General features: G+C 40.4%; 1 protein-coding gene across 4 annotated transcripts in view; it reads left to right on the top strand.

Moving 5' to 3' along the window:
- Nucleotides 1-16,188, top strand: part of FGD3 (FYVE, RhoGEF and PH domain containing 3) — a 137,602-nt gene that overhangs the window by 98,448 nt on the left and 22,966 nt on the right. For all 4 annotated transcript variants that reach the window (XM_072989649.2, XM_078385341.1, XM_078385342.1 and 1 more), the window contains exons 14-16: nt 461-562; nt 3,941-4,003; nt 10,995-11,117. In XM_072989649.2, the coding sequence (XP_072845750.2) occupies nt 461-562; nt 3,941-4,003; nt 10,995-11,117 (288 nt within the window). The remainder of the gene's footprint in view (nt 1-460; nt 563-3,940; nt 4,004-10,994; nt 11,118-16,188) is intronic.

The following is a 16,188-nucleotide window of genomic DNA, read 5'->3' on the forward strand; positions in this document are numbered from 1 at the left end:
GATGTCATGTTGAGGAAGTGAGAGGTTTGTTTTCCATGGGTCCAGGCACTAGGACAAAGAGCAATGGTTTCAAACGAGAGGAAAAGAGATTCCACCTGAATCTCAGGAAAAACTTCCTGACAGTCAGAGCTGGTCAGCAGTGAAATAGGCAGCCTCAGAATGTGGTGGAGTCTCCTTCTTTAGAGTTTTTTAAGCAGAGGCTTGACGGCCATCTGTCAGGAGTGCTTTGGAGGAGTTCCTGCATGGAAGGGAGTTGGACTCGATGGCCCCTGTGGTATCTTCCAACTCTGTGATTCTATGATTCTGTGTCTGAAATGTTTAGTTTTATAATAATAACTCTAAAGAAGTGTTGTCTGCAACTGATACAATTTTTTAAAGCTGCATTTTGTTTTCTTAACAAGATTTTGCTAAATATTGTAGCTTCATTTTGGCTACTTCTCTTCTTGGAATTTTATTCTAGGTCATTCAAGCAACAATTGAAAAACATAAACAGAACAGTGAAACATTTAGGGCTTTTAATACTTCTTTCTCTCAAGAAGATGAACATCTCCCAGACTCATCAGTAAGTGTTGAATGACAATTATTCCTGTGGTTCTTTGTTATAACAATATCACACATTCTGCATTCTTAATTATATTTGTTCATATTACTGTGAGAAACCAATGTGTACCTTTTTTGGACAAATGTATCAATACAAACCCAATCAGATAAATTTATGTGTTTCCAAGGCAAGGTATTTATTTGTGCATATTATTTATATGGTACGTTTAGGAGACCCAAGGTGGCTCACAACAGTTCAAACCATACAAAAACAAGCATTGATCAACATTAAAAATAAATTTTAAAATGTTTTTAAAACATTTTAAAATATCTAAATTTCATAAATAGAGTGTTCCCTAGACGCCACTTATTACTTGCAAGCCTACCTTTTATGTTTCTCGGGCAACCACAGGGATCCTAGAGCATTGTAGAGTGACACTCTCTCGCTCCCCTGAATCCTTCATATTAACAATTGCATTCACCCATCGAGATTAGAAGCAGAGAAGAGAAAACTAGGAAATATGCTGAATTAGCAGCTATGGAAAAGAGTATCCTTTGCCTTAGAAATCAACCTTCTTTGCCTTTCATGCTGCAAAGTTGTTAATTCAAGAATTTCTGTACTGTAACTGCAGCACCACTAATTTCAAATCAAGGAAAATGAAGAGGATGGGGAAAGTAATAAACAAGAGGAAACATTTCCCTTTTAATAAGGAGTCAGAGAAGAATGTGGACCATCACATTATAAAGCCTTTTCTTCATGCTTTTCTCCATGTCTGTCCTTGGGACACAACTGTGTTTGCTGGGGGAACTGGGCATATCTTCTGGCAGCTACAAAAAAGAAGTGGGGAGGGGGCAAATAAAACAAAAGAACAGTGTCCAGCTCTATATGCTGCAATATAAATAATAATGCTCTTTAAAAATAAAGAGATGCTCCAACTAAATTGTTGAATATATATTTGCATGGAAAACTAGCAACAAACAAATTCCATCTTGGAAATGGTCAACAAATGTGAGCAACAATTTGGTTGGAGCATTTCCAAGGGGGTGGAGAGGGGGGGTAACAAGCAGAAATCTGTGTATCCTAGTTTGGACACTGACTAGGTGAGTGCACATCATCCAAACAATTGGGTATGCCCATTACTTTTCAATAGATATTAAAATATACAGTGGTGCCTCGCATAGCGATGTTAATTGGTTCCAAAAAAAACATCGCTATGTGAAACCATCGCTATGCGAAACACCATTTCCCATAGGAATGCATTGGAAACCGGTTAATCCGTTCCAATTGGAACGGATTGCCGTCGTTAAGCGAAAAAACCCATAGGAAACATCGCTAAGCGAAACAATGTATCCTCCATTGGAATGTATTGAAGCTGACTCAATACATTTTAATGGCTTTGCGAAGTCAATTTTTGCAATTTTAAATGTGTCATACAAGGGTCAAAAATAGTTTTAAATGGTTGGATTAGCTTCTGCACCCTCTAAAACGGATGCAAAAGTTAATTTGGCTTTGATCTGACTTTTCATTAATTTATGGTGAATTTTTTCCCCCCAACTTTTGACAGCTGTCAAAATCTGACAGCTCCATTATTTCCTATGGGGGAAGAAAAAATTCACAAAAAATTAATGAAGACTCAGCAACTGTTCTAAATTCTTGGGTTCGTTAGAGGACCCCCTAAGTTGTGCGCAAACCTGATTTGGCTTTGATCTGAACTTTCGTTAATTTTTTGTAAATTGTTTTCTCCCCCATAGGAAAGCATGGAGCTGTCAGATTTTGACAGGTCCATTGGTTCCTATGGGCCAAAAAAAGAAATTCACAAAAAATTAACGAAAAGTCAGATCAAAGCCAAATCAGGTTTGCACATGACTTAAGGGGTCCTCTAACGAATCCAAGCATTTAGAACCGTTTTTGACCCTTCTAAGACACTTTTTTAATTGGAAAAAAAACATCGTTAAGTGAAGCAGGGGACCTAAAATCGCATTCGTTATGCGAAGCATGGTCCCAAACTTCGCTAAGCGAAAATCGCCCATAGGAAACATCGTTATGCGATGCATATTATTTTCTAAAAAAACACATCGTTATGCGAATTCATCGCTAAACGAGGCAATCGTTAAGCGAGGCACCACTGTATATGTATTATAAGTAATATATTCCCACAATTCAATTCATTTTGAACAGTAACATTTAGTTTACTGATATTGAGTCATACCAAAGTTCTATATGCTGATACAGTCAACAGCTTTCAAACATTTAAATATAATGAAATTGTCATACATGAAAACCATAATATTACATTGGATGCAGCTGGAGTATTTGGTTCACTACTCAAATGTGTCATTCAATGAGTTTTTGCACAAATGTGTCATTTGATGAGTTTTTGCACAATATATTGCAAGCAGATCTAATTTCAAGAATCCTTACTGAATAAAATTGATGGGGGAGAAAGGGTGGGAAAATGCAGTAAATTACAGTTAAATGGAGAAAAACTGTTATAGTATTTCATTTATAACTCCATCCTTTAACCTAATGAGCATATATTGACCAAAATCCTATCAGGTGGTATCAGCCTGCATAATGGGAATGTCAGCAGTGACAGACAGCCACTGAATAAAGGTTTGCTTTTGTGATTCTTAGGTGCATCCAAATTTGTTGCTTTGTGTATGAGCCATGCACATCCTGAAATCACAAAAGAAAATTGTTAAATAGCTGCTGTGGCTGATGTCATTACTATTGTGCAGATGGAGCTGCACAACAGGATTTCAGCCATTCTGTGAGTAGAATTGCTTCCGTAATGGCTGAAAAGCCATTCAGGCATTTTATTTTGGCAATCATTGTCTCTAAAAATTCTGTTCTCCACAATCACTTTCTGAAGTGGTTTTATGTATTCATAATATCCTTTTCATAGATGCTTCCTCCTGCATATTGTTAGTGAGCTTGCCAATGTCAGGGGAATATCAAAAGAAATGATACTACATTGATCCTGTCATTCTAAGCCCTCTTGACCAGCATAGGAGCGAATCCTATTCAGAGTATGTCCACATTCAGTGATGTACTTCCAAATCTGGTTCTTGTGGACTCAAGACTATCTTCTCCCCTCTCTCCTGTTGCAGCCCTCTGTGTTACTAACAACTATACAGGAAACTGCAGAAAGGAGAGCCAAGTGTGTTGATTATGGCATAAGCTGTAGGATGCCTGAACCATTAGAGAATGAGGTGTGTGTGTGTGTGTGTGTGTGTGTGTGTGTGTGTGTGTGTGTGTGTGTGCACATGTGTGCACATGTGTGCACATGTGTGTGTGTGTGTGTGTAACTCTGAAAATGCTTTCCTCCTGAAATTTGTGTGATTGATGAATAGTGAATGTGGCCTCAGAGCTGAAATTCTTGTGGCTTTCCTTCAACAGATAGCAAGCACCAGTTCTGTGGAATCTATGCCAGGGACAGATGGGATCAGTACATCTGGAGGGGTAAGCAAGGGTGAAATTGACGCCTTATTGGAGGAAATGTTACTGTGCTGTCGTTGAGGAAGAGATATGATGGGGTAGGGAGGGAGACTCATTCCAGACATGACAATACTTTATATTCTATTTTTAAGTTTTACTTAAAAATCCTTTGCTCTTTCACCATTAAAACCTTTACATTTGCCTTATTTGTGAAATATAAATCCTTACACAGGCTTAGGGTATGGCTACACTGGAATTATTCAGCTTTGCTGTCATTTGATTTACAGCCTGTATTACATTTGAAATCACAATCAATGCTCACACAAGGGCTGCAGATTGATTTGGAAGTTCACCGTTCATACTGGATGCAATACAATTTGCATCCCAGCCCTCAGCACCCTTCTTTCCTTCCTTCCTTCCTCTGGCCATTGCTTCTGCCTATCCTTTTATAGGGTATAAATATGGGTAATATTGATGGTGATCCACTGATAAGGTGACAGTGTTACCTTGTAGCCATTTCAATAGGGGCTCTCGGAGTGGCCCTGGCACATTTGACTGGGAACAATTCTTCTCATACCACCTTATAAGGTTCATTATGTGACTTATCCGGTCCTGATTTGGCCTATATTTTTTTCATGTTGTGTTTATGACCATGCCCCCCCCCCAAAGTTGAGAATGGCTGATATTAGAGCTAATCTCATATGTGTAAGAAATTATTTAAAATTTCCAGTATTCAGAGGATTATTGAATGAGAGGGAAGAACGCAGATGTGTGTTCCCCCAGTCCTGAATATCATGCCCCAACTGCCTATGTCACCAGAACACCACCTACAGACATGCCCCCCATCATTGCAAGATCATATCTCAGCTAACCTCACAGGAAAAAGCCCATTCAAAACATTCCAGCTTGAAAAAATCGAAGTATCCCAGGAGCAGAGGGAAAAAAGGTTCTTTGGGAGCAGAAAGGGCTGGACCAATTCCAATTTGACTTTGCATCATCTGCTCAGTAAAAAAAATACTTTGAGTTTACCTGTTTTATAAGCAGAGCAAATCTTGTGGTATTTGACCACGTAGTCACAGCCTTAAATAGCTATCCTTCTTTTAAATGCTATTGGGAAAATTATTATTCACTTTGCAAAAGTACGACAAAACTCCTAAAGCAAGTGTAAAGAATAAACTATTATAAGTAGAGCCACTCTACAACAAGTGGAAAATGTACAGAAATTTTTCCCAGTCATTTTTTTCTCCTCAACAAAAGCATGGGAAACCATAGCTCATATCCATAACTGTGTTGCAGGAGTCTTCTCAGAATCATAAGGTTGGTTTAGATATTCACAGATTTAGGTATCAGATGGTACCTGAAAAGATACTGCTTTCAGCTAAGCTGCCTAATTCAGCACTGCTATGCTTAACATTATTTGGCCAACATCACTTGTTGCATGGTTACGCTGGTGGGACAACAGTGGTATAACTTGCAGTAGCAAATGATTGCTAATTGACAAGTTCCCATTCAAATTGCTCATCACATGCCAAACCACCCAGGTGGTGTGTAATGAGGCAGGCAGGCAGGAGCTCAGTAATGGTTTCCTGTTGCAAGCTGTGCCAGCATAACTACACAACAGGATTTTGGCCACTCTGATTAGGGATGTCAGCTGATGAAATAAGGTGTGGCCAAGAGATCATTTTTTGAGCTAGGCTTCAGCTCAGTAACTGATCTGCTGATTAAATCTACTTAAATTTGCATATGAGTAAAACCATACTTCTGAGGGTGGGGGAAAGAATACATCCCTCCTTTTCAAGTGTTCCATATAGATGTTGCAGGAGACACGATAGTGAAGAAGTTGTTAGCTCCTTTAAGGAAAGAGAAAAATAAAACATCATCTAATACGGATATTATACCTACTGTCAGGAATGGAATAATATATTGTAACATGTGAGATGATGTGGGCCCTTCTTTCTTTCTTTCTTTCTTTCTTTCTTTCTTTCTTTCTTTCTTTCTTTCTTTCTTTCTTTCTTTCTTTCTTTCTTTCTTTCTTTCTTTCTTTGATTTATATACTGCTCCTTTAGTGCAAGCACTACTTTGGGCAGTTTACAGATTAAAACGTAAAACCCCACAAGAACCCACATGACAATATATTTACCAATATGGTGATTAGAAATGGGAGCTTTTTATTCACATCCCTGAGAATGTGCCACAGGCAACACAGTTATGGATATGAGCTATGATTTCCCATGCTTTTGTTGAGAAGAAAAAATCACTGGGAAAAATTACTGTACATTTTCCACTTGTTGTAGAGTGGCTCTAGTTATAAGTAGTTTATTATTTACATTTGCTTTAGGAGTTCTGTCGTACTTTTGCAAAGTGAACATGAAGTGTAGCACCATAGGTGCCACAGAGGCCCTTTCACACACAAACCCCTGAACCAGCCTGGTCCACTCACTGGTCTCTGCATGGTGCACACAACTGTCCCTCATTAGTGACATTGTGCCAATCATGGAAGTAGCCCAACTGCCGCTTCCCCGCCTACTTGCACTGCTGACCACTCAGCAGCTGAGCAGGGAGTCTCATCATCCGGCCTCCTCACTGGAGTGTTCAGCAGGGCAGAGACAGGGAAGGGGCTGGGCTACTTCCATGGTTAGTGCAATGTCACAACTGCACAAACGCAGTGAGTGGACCGGGCTGGTTCTGCGGGGAGGGAAAGGGGACCACCTGTGGTGCTGCACTTCATATTTGTATCCTCTGAGATTCAAATATGAAACTTCCATCTCTAATGGTGATTCATAAGTATAGATTTAAATGTCATCCAAAAAGAGAAAAAAGAAAAAGAAAATAAAAAGATTAAAAATCAGTGTTACTGTATTCAGGTGGTCAGTTATTGAAAGCAACTTGGTATAATTTTTCACAAATTTCCTGAACATCAGGAGAAAGGAACCTGACATATCTCAGTTGGTAGCTTATTCCAAAGATTGTGGGTCACCACAGAAAAGGCCTGATTCCTTGTTATTACCTTATTGGCCTCTCTCGGTGTGGCTGCTTTTAGCAACATGGATAAAGAGGCGCAGGTGAAAAGCCGACATCTGAGACAGAGGTTCCAACAAGGGCTTCTGTCTCTGGTCTTTAAAAAGAAAATAAAAGAAAGAAATCTGTAAGAGATCTCATTCTATCTCAGGCCGAAGCAGCTTTAGAAAGCCTGAAATTGCCTATGCTGCCGATTTTAATGCACTAGTATGGATCATGTCACTCTTTAAAACTGGTCAATCAATGCCTTTAAAGGGCCCTCCTTTAAAAAAAACAGCATTGTAGGCAAAGTGGTCCTGGAGAATGTTGGCCGTGGGAAAAAATATCTGCATTCCTACAACACTGGTCAATCCTATTTGAAACTGAAACTATTCTCAAAGCAGCAGCAATACAGGCAACCTCAACAGTTACCTTACCTACATTACTTCACTCTGAGAAAGGACCCCCACTACAGGGCAAGCTCTCTAGACCTTTAAATACTTTTAGCTACAACAGCAAAATTGGCAGTTACAGGCAGCAATAGATCATGTGTAAGCAGTTGTGGGGGGGGCATAAAAGCATGAGCTCTCACCCCTCCTGATCCACTATCCAAGTGTTCCTTATGCCCAAATGTTCCTAAGAACTTGTATGTAAACATTTTTACCTTTTAAAATATTGGCTGCCTATTGAGAGTGAATGTTAGAAATTTATATGCCATCAAATAATTTACCAATCAGTTATTTTAAATTTTCAACGTAGCTTGTAGTTTGACCAGCACAGCATTAACAATGCTGGCTTCATAAGCTGAGAAGGACCAAAGATCTTTATGACTCAATCATAATTTTAATAAAACATACCCAAAGGAATGAACCAAATAAGACATGTGGCATATTACCTGCAACAGCTTGCAGCCAAGATAATTTCCCGGGAGATTTGGAAGGTGATCTAAAGCTAAAACTCCCCCCTGCCATGCAATCTACAGGGCCATTATCTTATATGGTTTTGTGCTGTGCTAAATCTACTGCTGGGAAAAGGTATGATTCTGTTGTTACACTCAGTTGGAGAGGTGCTTCAACTGTTTGGAGCAGTTATACGAGTCTTTGCCAACAAACTGCAGGCATGTTGCAGTTTACTTTCTGGCCATGAGTTGTTGCAACTGCAATTGGTTCATAGCAAGGCTAGCCATTGCTGCATGGCAACTGGAACAGTCCATCACAGGTATGTCTGCTATTTTCCAGGAGTCAGCTGATTGTGCTGGTGTGTCATTTATTTTTCTATACCATTGAGCTCTGCTGTTCTGGATATCAGCTGTCGCACAATGACCAAGCAAGTGCCTGTAGGGGAAGCCCATAAGCAGAACATGACCCCAGTGTCACCCTATCTCTTGCATTTTCCCGCAACTAATATACACTTAGCTACACAAATAAGTGTGGAGGGACCCTCTTAAAATATTAACAGACAGAATTGCATTGGTTAGTTATGTCAGTGTTACGTGTAATGGCATACATTGCAATGGCAAATGGTCAATACCTAACAAGCTGTTAAAAAGTTACACCTTCTATGCAACAAAACAACAGAATTTTAGCCAATTTGTAAAAACAACTGGTGGAAGTAGTGATTCCCAATAAGCCAATTTTAAAAAGAGTGCCACTTTAAAATACAAAAGTAGCAACAACAACTCTGTCCTTTACATGAAAAACTGTTGAGAAGTCCTTACTAAAATGTTTTGCAGTCATTACATTTCTCCTTCAATTTTAACAATATTCCTAGCTCTACTGGTCTTACCTCAATATGCTAAGTGTTTTAGCAAGCTACACAAGATGAAAAAGGCAACTTCGAATTTGCTCACTTTCACTACCACCAAGTGGTGTTGCTGCATAAACCTTGAGTAAAAAGACTGTACTAAGACATAAGGTCTAACATGGCACCCTTTTCAGGTACCACTTGCTTGCTGCTTATCAAAAAAAAAGTATTATTGATACTGTATGTATAATCACACATGAGTACAAATGTTAATATTAATCTATCATATAACACTCTTATATATAACTTTAAAAGTTTTATTTAAGAATTTAAAAGTTTTATAATTCAAAACTGTGAACTTTATACATCGTTATCATCAGTAGACTTAGAATCCCTCTCTTTAAAAACTAAAAGGCATAGGAAAAATCTATTGTATGCCCATGAAATTAGAATTTTTATTTGTTCCTTTTAAACGAATACTTCGTACAACTGAGATAAGCAAAACTCCTATAACACAAAACTTTATAGCCTACTGTATTATTTAATGTTACTTTAGTAATGCTGCAGCACTAGTGGGTTGAATGAATGAATGAATGAATGAATGAATGAATGAATGAATGAATGAATGAATAAATAAATAAATAAATGAATAAATAAATAAATAAATAAATAAATAAATAAATAAATAAATAAATAAATAAATAAATAAATAAATAAATAAATAAATAAATAAATAAATAAATAAATAAATAAATAAATAAATAATGGGGATTGTTCAACATCTTCTCTCTGTCTGGTTCCCAGGAGCTGTAAGAGGCTCCTTTTGATGGTGAATAGGGATCATTCCTCCACTAATGAAAAAATTCTAAAGTTCTGTCTATGCATAGCTTGCAACCAGCATGGTGGTGGGAGAGGCATCCCTCCTCCCAGATTCTGAGTCACCTGTCTATAAGATAGACGTGTATACAAAATATGTACGTATTACAAAAATGCATATAAATGTTTGTGAGTGCTTTTTAAAAAATTCACAATCTGATACAGAAACAAGACGTAGTTGACTTAAGATGGGGAAATCAAAAACAAAAATGAAGAGAAATGGAAACATATACATGCATCCACAGCTTGAAGATCCCAAAGAAACAACAATGGTACAACTCAGTTACACAGTTTACACACACTAGCAACAAACTGCTTTGTTGAATGCAAGATTCTCTAATGCCTTAATTATCTTCCACAAGCTTTTATATATATATATATATATATATATGCCTAAAATAAATGCTGGTAGCATTTGTAATTATTACTTGGTATAATAACTGTGTGCTTCTTTATGGCTAAGTGTCATGCTAAAATGGTGTCAGAATATGTGAGAATGCTATATGTAAGAAACATTAGCAAACCTGTTTGTACTTCATAAAGTTTAATTGCAAGGTACTGTATATCTGTCCTTGAAAAAGATGACTATATTTCTCCTTGGGGCAAGAAAGAAATAGAAATCCTACTTAGTTGATTAAATGTTGTTGTAATTTACTGCTTTTGCTGTAATTTATATTATTGAGCAATTAAAAGCCTCAAAACCTCCCTACATCTTAGTATTTAATATTCACTATCCCTGAAGCAAACTCTTTCAGTGGGACAAGCGATGTGTGAGTCTTCAGAATAGTAACTTAGGCTGATGAATGAATGCAGTAGGGACATTGAAGGGTCATAGAGAGATTTGTGTTTCTCCTAAAAACTGTCTGTGCCTCCTTAGGGAGACATATACCAAACTGTCAGTATTGCTGTCTCAAATTCTGCCTTCAAGGAAGAATTCTAAGCCCAATTACAGACACTGAAAAACACACAGGTAGTGCCATGCTACTCCTGCATACATCCCGTGTCTCTGCCAGCACAGCAGGAAGTATTCTCTGAGGTAGAAAACAGCTCACATATCAGGAAGGATAGCGAAACCTTCAGCATGTCAACAGACTTTCAAGAAAATCCATAATAGTTACTAAGTGGTGTTCTAGCATGTTCAGTCACTTGATAGAGGTTGTTTAATAGCTGGTCTATTACTTTTGGCTGATAAAAAGTTTTATCAGACAAAGAATACTAGCACACATTGAGATAAGACAGATCTGTCAGTCTTAATGCAGCTTTACTATTTACATGTTTTAAGTCTCTGACTTAGAGATGTAAGCATTTGTCTTTAAATAACCAGAGAGAACTTAGGCTGACGCTTCTTGATTCGCAGTGACCTTGTTTAACTTCATATAAATTTTCATTTTCATTTCAGCCGGAGTGTTGCAGAAAGTCTTCTAAATCAAAGAGAGAAAAGGAGAAGCAAGCTTGCAAAAGTTGCAGTGAAAGTTTTAACTCTATTACAAAAAGAAAGCATCATTGCAAGCAATGTGGAGCAGTGAGTATTGGAAATTTTTCAAGCCCATTAACTTGTGAAACATTCTAATTCTTTTGAAACAAGCTTGGTTTGCTTTACAACATTATTTCAAGAAACTGAATTCTTTTAAACTTAATTATGATTTATTTTGAATGTTTTATATGTTTCAATTTAAAAATCACATAAATAGAGAGATGTGGGCCTTAATATATACTTAAATTTGTTCACTCCGATATTCTGGTGCAGATTATAAACTGTCACCCTGAAAGCACTTTGAAAACAATGCAATAACAACTAGAAGCCAAAATGGATTTGTCAAGAAGAAATTCTGCCAGACTAATCTTATCTCATTTTTTGATTGGGTAACCTTCCTGGTAGATGGCAGGAATGAGGTAGACATAATATATCTTGACTTCAGCAAAACCTTTTGTGACAAACCCAGACCTACTGGGATATGTCACACAGTTACACTAAGCTGCCACCAACCATTCCCTGTAAGAAGTCACACAGACCAGGGATGGATTTTTAAACAATAAAAAGAATAAGGTTTATTTAAATACACACAGGGAAAAATAAACAATCAGGTGAATAGGATAAAGTAACGTGGCTTATTCTCACTCATATAAGCATACAGTTTGGTTCACACAGAACCCTTAACTTGAAGCACAGACCCTGAACCTATCAGTTCTGGCTAACCAACAGACACCTGAACCTATCAGGTTGGTACTCTGACACACAGTAGTACCCTGTCTGACACTCAGACTCCCACAACAGCTTCTTCTTCCCAGCTGCTGCTTCGTCACATCCCAGTGTCTCTCAGCATCTCTCTCTCACCACACAGGCATCTCATATTTATACAGTACAGCCCCTCCTCCTGATGTCCCGCCTTCCACTCCCCATAGGATGGAACTTTCCCTCCAAACCCATGACAGACAGGTAACATCAGTGCTGTATGTAACACCTCCCCTCTTTATAAGTTGTTTTGTAGGGGGAAAGCTAACGTGCTTTTCACCAAAAAACAACCTGGATAAAACACACAACAACAGTTATACATACCATATTATACTTACTCATACTTACATTCTAAGTTAACCATAGCAATTAGGCATTTAAACATTTATCATATACATTACATCAATTTACCTTTATTCATACAAACCAAATTCAACAAACAGGTACATTTTACTTTTTGTTCACCAAAATATGTACATAGTCCATGTTTCTTTCGCCGTCTTCATTCTTCAGGTCTTCTTGATAAAGCGTCAGCAACACAGTTCACTGACCCTCTGACCACCTTCACTTCAAAGTCATAGTCCTGTAGGTTTAAAGCCCACCTCATAAGTTTGCTATTGTGGGTTTTCATTGTCTTTAACCATTGCAATGGTGAATGGTCAGTACACAGAATAAAATGTCTTCCCCAGATGTAAGGCTTGGCCTTCCGGATCGCGTAGACTATGGCCAAACACTCCTTCTCCACGGTTGCCAAATGTCTCTCACCTTTTTGAAGTTTCCTACTCAGGTAGGACACTGGATGCTGGTCACCATTCTCATCCTCCTGGCACAGAACTGCTCCTACCCCGCTGTTAGACGCATCTGTGTAGATGATGAACTCCCGGTCGAAGTCTGGAGCACGCAGGACAGGATAGTTGATTAACGCCTCCTTCAACCTCTGGAACGCCGCCTCACAGTCGCTGGTCCACGGGATGCGGTCATCAGCCGTCTTCCTCGTCAGATCGGTCAGCGGAGCCGCAATCTCGCTAAACCTCGGGATGAACTTTCTGTAGTAGCCCACCAACCCAAGAAATGATTTGACTTTTTTCTTGGTGTTGGGTCTAGGCCAATCACGAACAGCTTCTATTTTGGCCTCCAGGGGTTTTATCACTCCTCCCCCTACCATGTGACCCAAGTATTTTATTTCTGGGCTACCCAGCTGACACTTGCTGGCCTTTACTGTTAGCCCTGCTGCACTTAACCTCTGCAGCACTAACTCCAGGTGTATCAGGTGATCTTCCCAGGTATTACTGAAGATCCCTATGTCGTCAATGTAGGCCACTGTAAAGTCACTGAGCCCTGCCAAGGTCTGGTCCATCAGCCTTTGGAATGTGGCTGGTGCATTTCTGAGACCAAAGCTCAGGACTCGAAACTCATAGAGACCAAAAGGGCTGCAAAAGGCAGTCTTTTCTTGATCCCTGGGATCAATTCTTAATTGCCAATATCCCTTTACCAGGTCCAATGATGAGATGAACCGACAACCCCCTATGGTTTCAATCAGGTTGTCTAGCCTGGGCATTGGGTAGGCATCAGGAGTGGTTACCCGGTTTAATTTCCTGTAATCGACACAAAACCTAATGCTCCCATCAGGCTTGTCCACAAGGACTATCGGAGAGGACCAAGGACTAGAAGAGGGGACGATTATGTTCTCCCTCAGCATCTCGTCCAGCTCCTTCCGCACCTTGTCCCTATAGGGTCCCGTTACTCGGTATGGGGATACTGCCTGCGGGGGTGCATCCCCTGTGTGGATCCGATGCATCACTCCCTTCACTATCCCCGGCTTGTTGGAAAACACCTGTTGATATTTACTAAGCAGCATTTTTAGTTCTTGCTGCTGGTCTTGGGTGAGTGCAGGACTGATCTTTACCTCCTCTGGGTTGTATTTTACTTCCCCTCTACCCTCCCAGAAGGGTAATTCAGCTTCCTCACTCTCAGCTGCTTTTATCGCGAATAAAACCCTCTGTTCCCCTCTGTAGTAGGGTTTTAGGGCATTCACATGAACCACCCTCCTTGCTTGGTTCTCCTCCTGCTCTATTAGGTAGTTCAGGTCTGACATCTTGGAAATGACCCTATATGGTCCTGCCCATTTGAGCTGCAGTTTGTTCTCTCTGCAGGGCCTAAGCCAAAGCACTTCCTCCCCTGGGTCAAAGTGCCTCTCTCTAGCTTTGTGGTCATACCATGTTTTCTGTCTGACCTTCTGAGCTTGCAGGTTTTCTGCTGCCAGCTCTAGATTTCTTCTTAGGTCATTCATCAAGGTGTCTATGTAAGTCACAACGTCTTGTGGGTCATCCTGGGTGATCTGCTCCCAATTTTGTTTGATCAAATCAAGGGGCCCTTTCACCCTTCTCCCAAATAAAAGTTCAAATGGACTGAACCCGGTACTGGCTTGTGGCACTGATCGATAAGCAAACAACAGGGATTGCAGCTTCTGGTCCCAATTGTTTGGATTCTCTGCCAAGTAAGCCCTAATCATGCGCATTAGAGTCCCATTGAACTTCTCAGTTAACCCATTACTTTCCGGATGATAGGCAGTGGTTTCCTTGTGCTTAATTCCACAGATTTGCCATAAGCGTTTCATGAGCTTTGATGTGAACGATGCTCCCAAATCTGTGATTATCTCTGAGGCAAATCCCATCCTGGACATATACCCCACCAAAGCATCGGCCACTGTGTTAGTTTCAATGTTAGTCAAGGGTATGGCTTCAGGATACCTTGTGGCATGGTCCACAATTGTTAGAATGAACCTGTTCCCCCTCTTTGTGGCCTTGGGCAAAGGTCCCACAATATCCACCCCTATGCATTTGAACGGAGTGTCAATCACAGGCAAAGGGCACAACTTGGCTTTGGTCCTGTCGCGGTTATTCCCCTGCCTTTGACACACATCACATTGTTTACAGAACTCCCTGATCTGCTTCCCTATGTCAGGCCAGTAGAAATTCTGTGTGATTCTCTGCTGTGTTTTGTTCACTCCTAAGTGCGCAGCAAACATGTCAGAGTGCCCCCTTTGTAAGATCATGGGGCGATACTTTTCAGGTACCACCAGCTGACTTCTGATCCCATCTCCCCCTTTTGAGATATTCCTCAGGGTTTCTCTATATAAAATCCCCTTTTCCTCCAGAAATCTCACTGGGGTTTCAGGTGTTAGCTGGGCGTCAGTCACCTGTTCAAAACACTTTTGGAGAGTGGCGTCTGCCTTTTGCTCCTGTCCAAATCTGCTGTCCGTGGTTAAGGTTTCCACCACAGCTTCTGAACTCCCCTCTGCTTCCGTCTCTGGCTCATCATTACCCCCCTGAACTGTCCCCGTGGTGGCTTGTGAGCGTGTAATCACTAGCACCCGTTTCACATGTTCAGCCAGGTCATTTCCCACGAGCACGGCTGCTGGCAGAGTCGATGAAATCGCTAGCCTCCAAACTCCCCTCCAGCCTTGAAAGTTGACAGGTACCTCTGCTACTGGCAGAGAGATTACCTGCCCCTCAATCCCTGCCACCTTCATGCTCTCATTTGGGATTATAAACTCCCTAGGGATGATATCTGGATGGCACAGGGTTACCTGGGAACAAGTGTCCCGCAGCCCCCTATACTGACGGTCAAGTATTCCTACGTCCACCCCTGCTGTCTCAAACAACTGAGAATCTGTTTTTATCAGCAAGCAGCGCTTTACCTCCACAAGAGGACCATTTTCCTCAGCCTGATCAGCAGAGGTAGCTGTTCCAGACTGAGTAGCCATGGCAACAGGCTCCCTCAGTGACACTGAGCCTTGCTCTTTCTGGACACAGAACACAGCTTTTGGCTTGGTCCCACTAGCATTCTGAGGCACCATTCCTTTTAGCTGCTTTAATTTCTCACACTCTGAGATTAGATGACCCTTTCCCTGACAGAAATAACATTTTCTGGTGTATTTTGATTCTCTCTCATCTTGTTTTGGTTTTCCCTCCAAAATCTGAGGTCTTAGTTTCATGTCTGAGGGCTTCCCTTCACCATGGGCCCCTCCCCCTTGCTGGCTTTTCCCTGGTCCCTGAGAGTACTTGCTGTAGGTTTCTTTGGGTTTACCTACAGATTTCCCCTCACCCAAGGGCTTTCTTATTTGGGAAATAAAATCTGCAATCTCTGCGGCTGCTGCCACAGATTTCGGTTTCCTTTCCCTCACCTGGAATTTCAATTCCCCATGCAGGACTGAATAGAACTGTTCCAGCGCTATCAAGTCTTTAAGCTGCTCATAGGTCTCTGTTCCCTCCTGCGATAGCCATTTCTCAAGCAGCCTCACCAATTGGGCCCCCACTTGGGTAAAAGTCTGTTCTGGTTTTTTGGTGAGGGACCTGAA

This window comes from Pogona vitticeps, chromosome 2 (genome assembly GCF_051106095.1).
Source record: "Pogona vitticeps strain Pit_001003342236 chromosome 2, PviZW2.1, whole genome shotgun sequence".
NCBI classification, from domain to species: domain Eukaryota; kingdom Metazoa; phylum Chordata; class Lepidosauria; order Squamata; family Agamidae; genus Pogona; species Pogona vitticeps.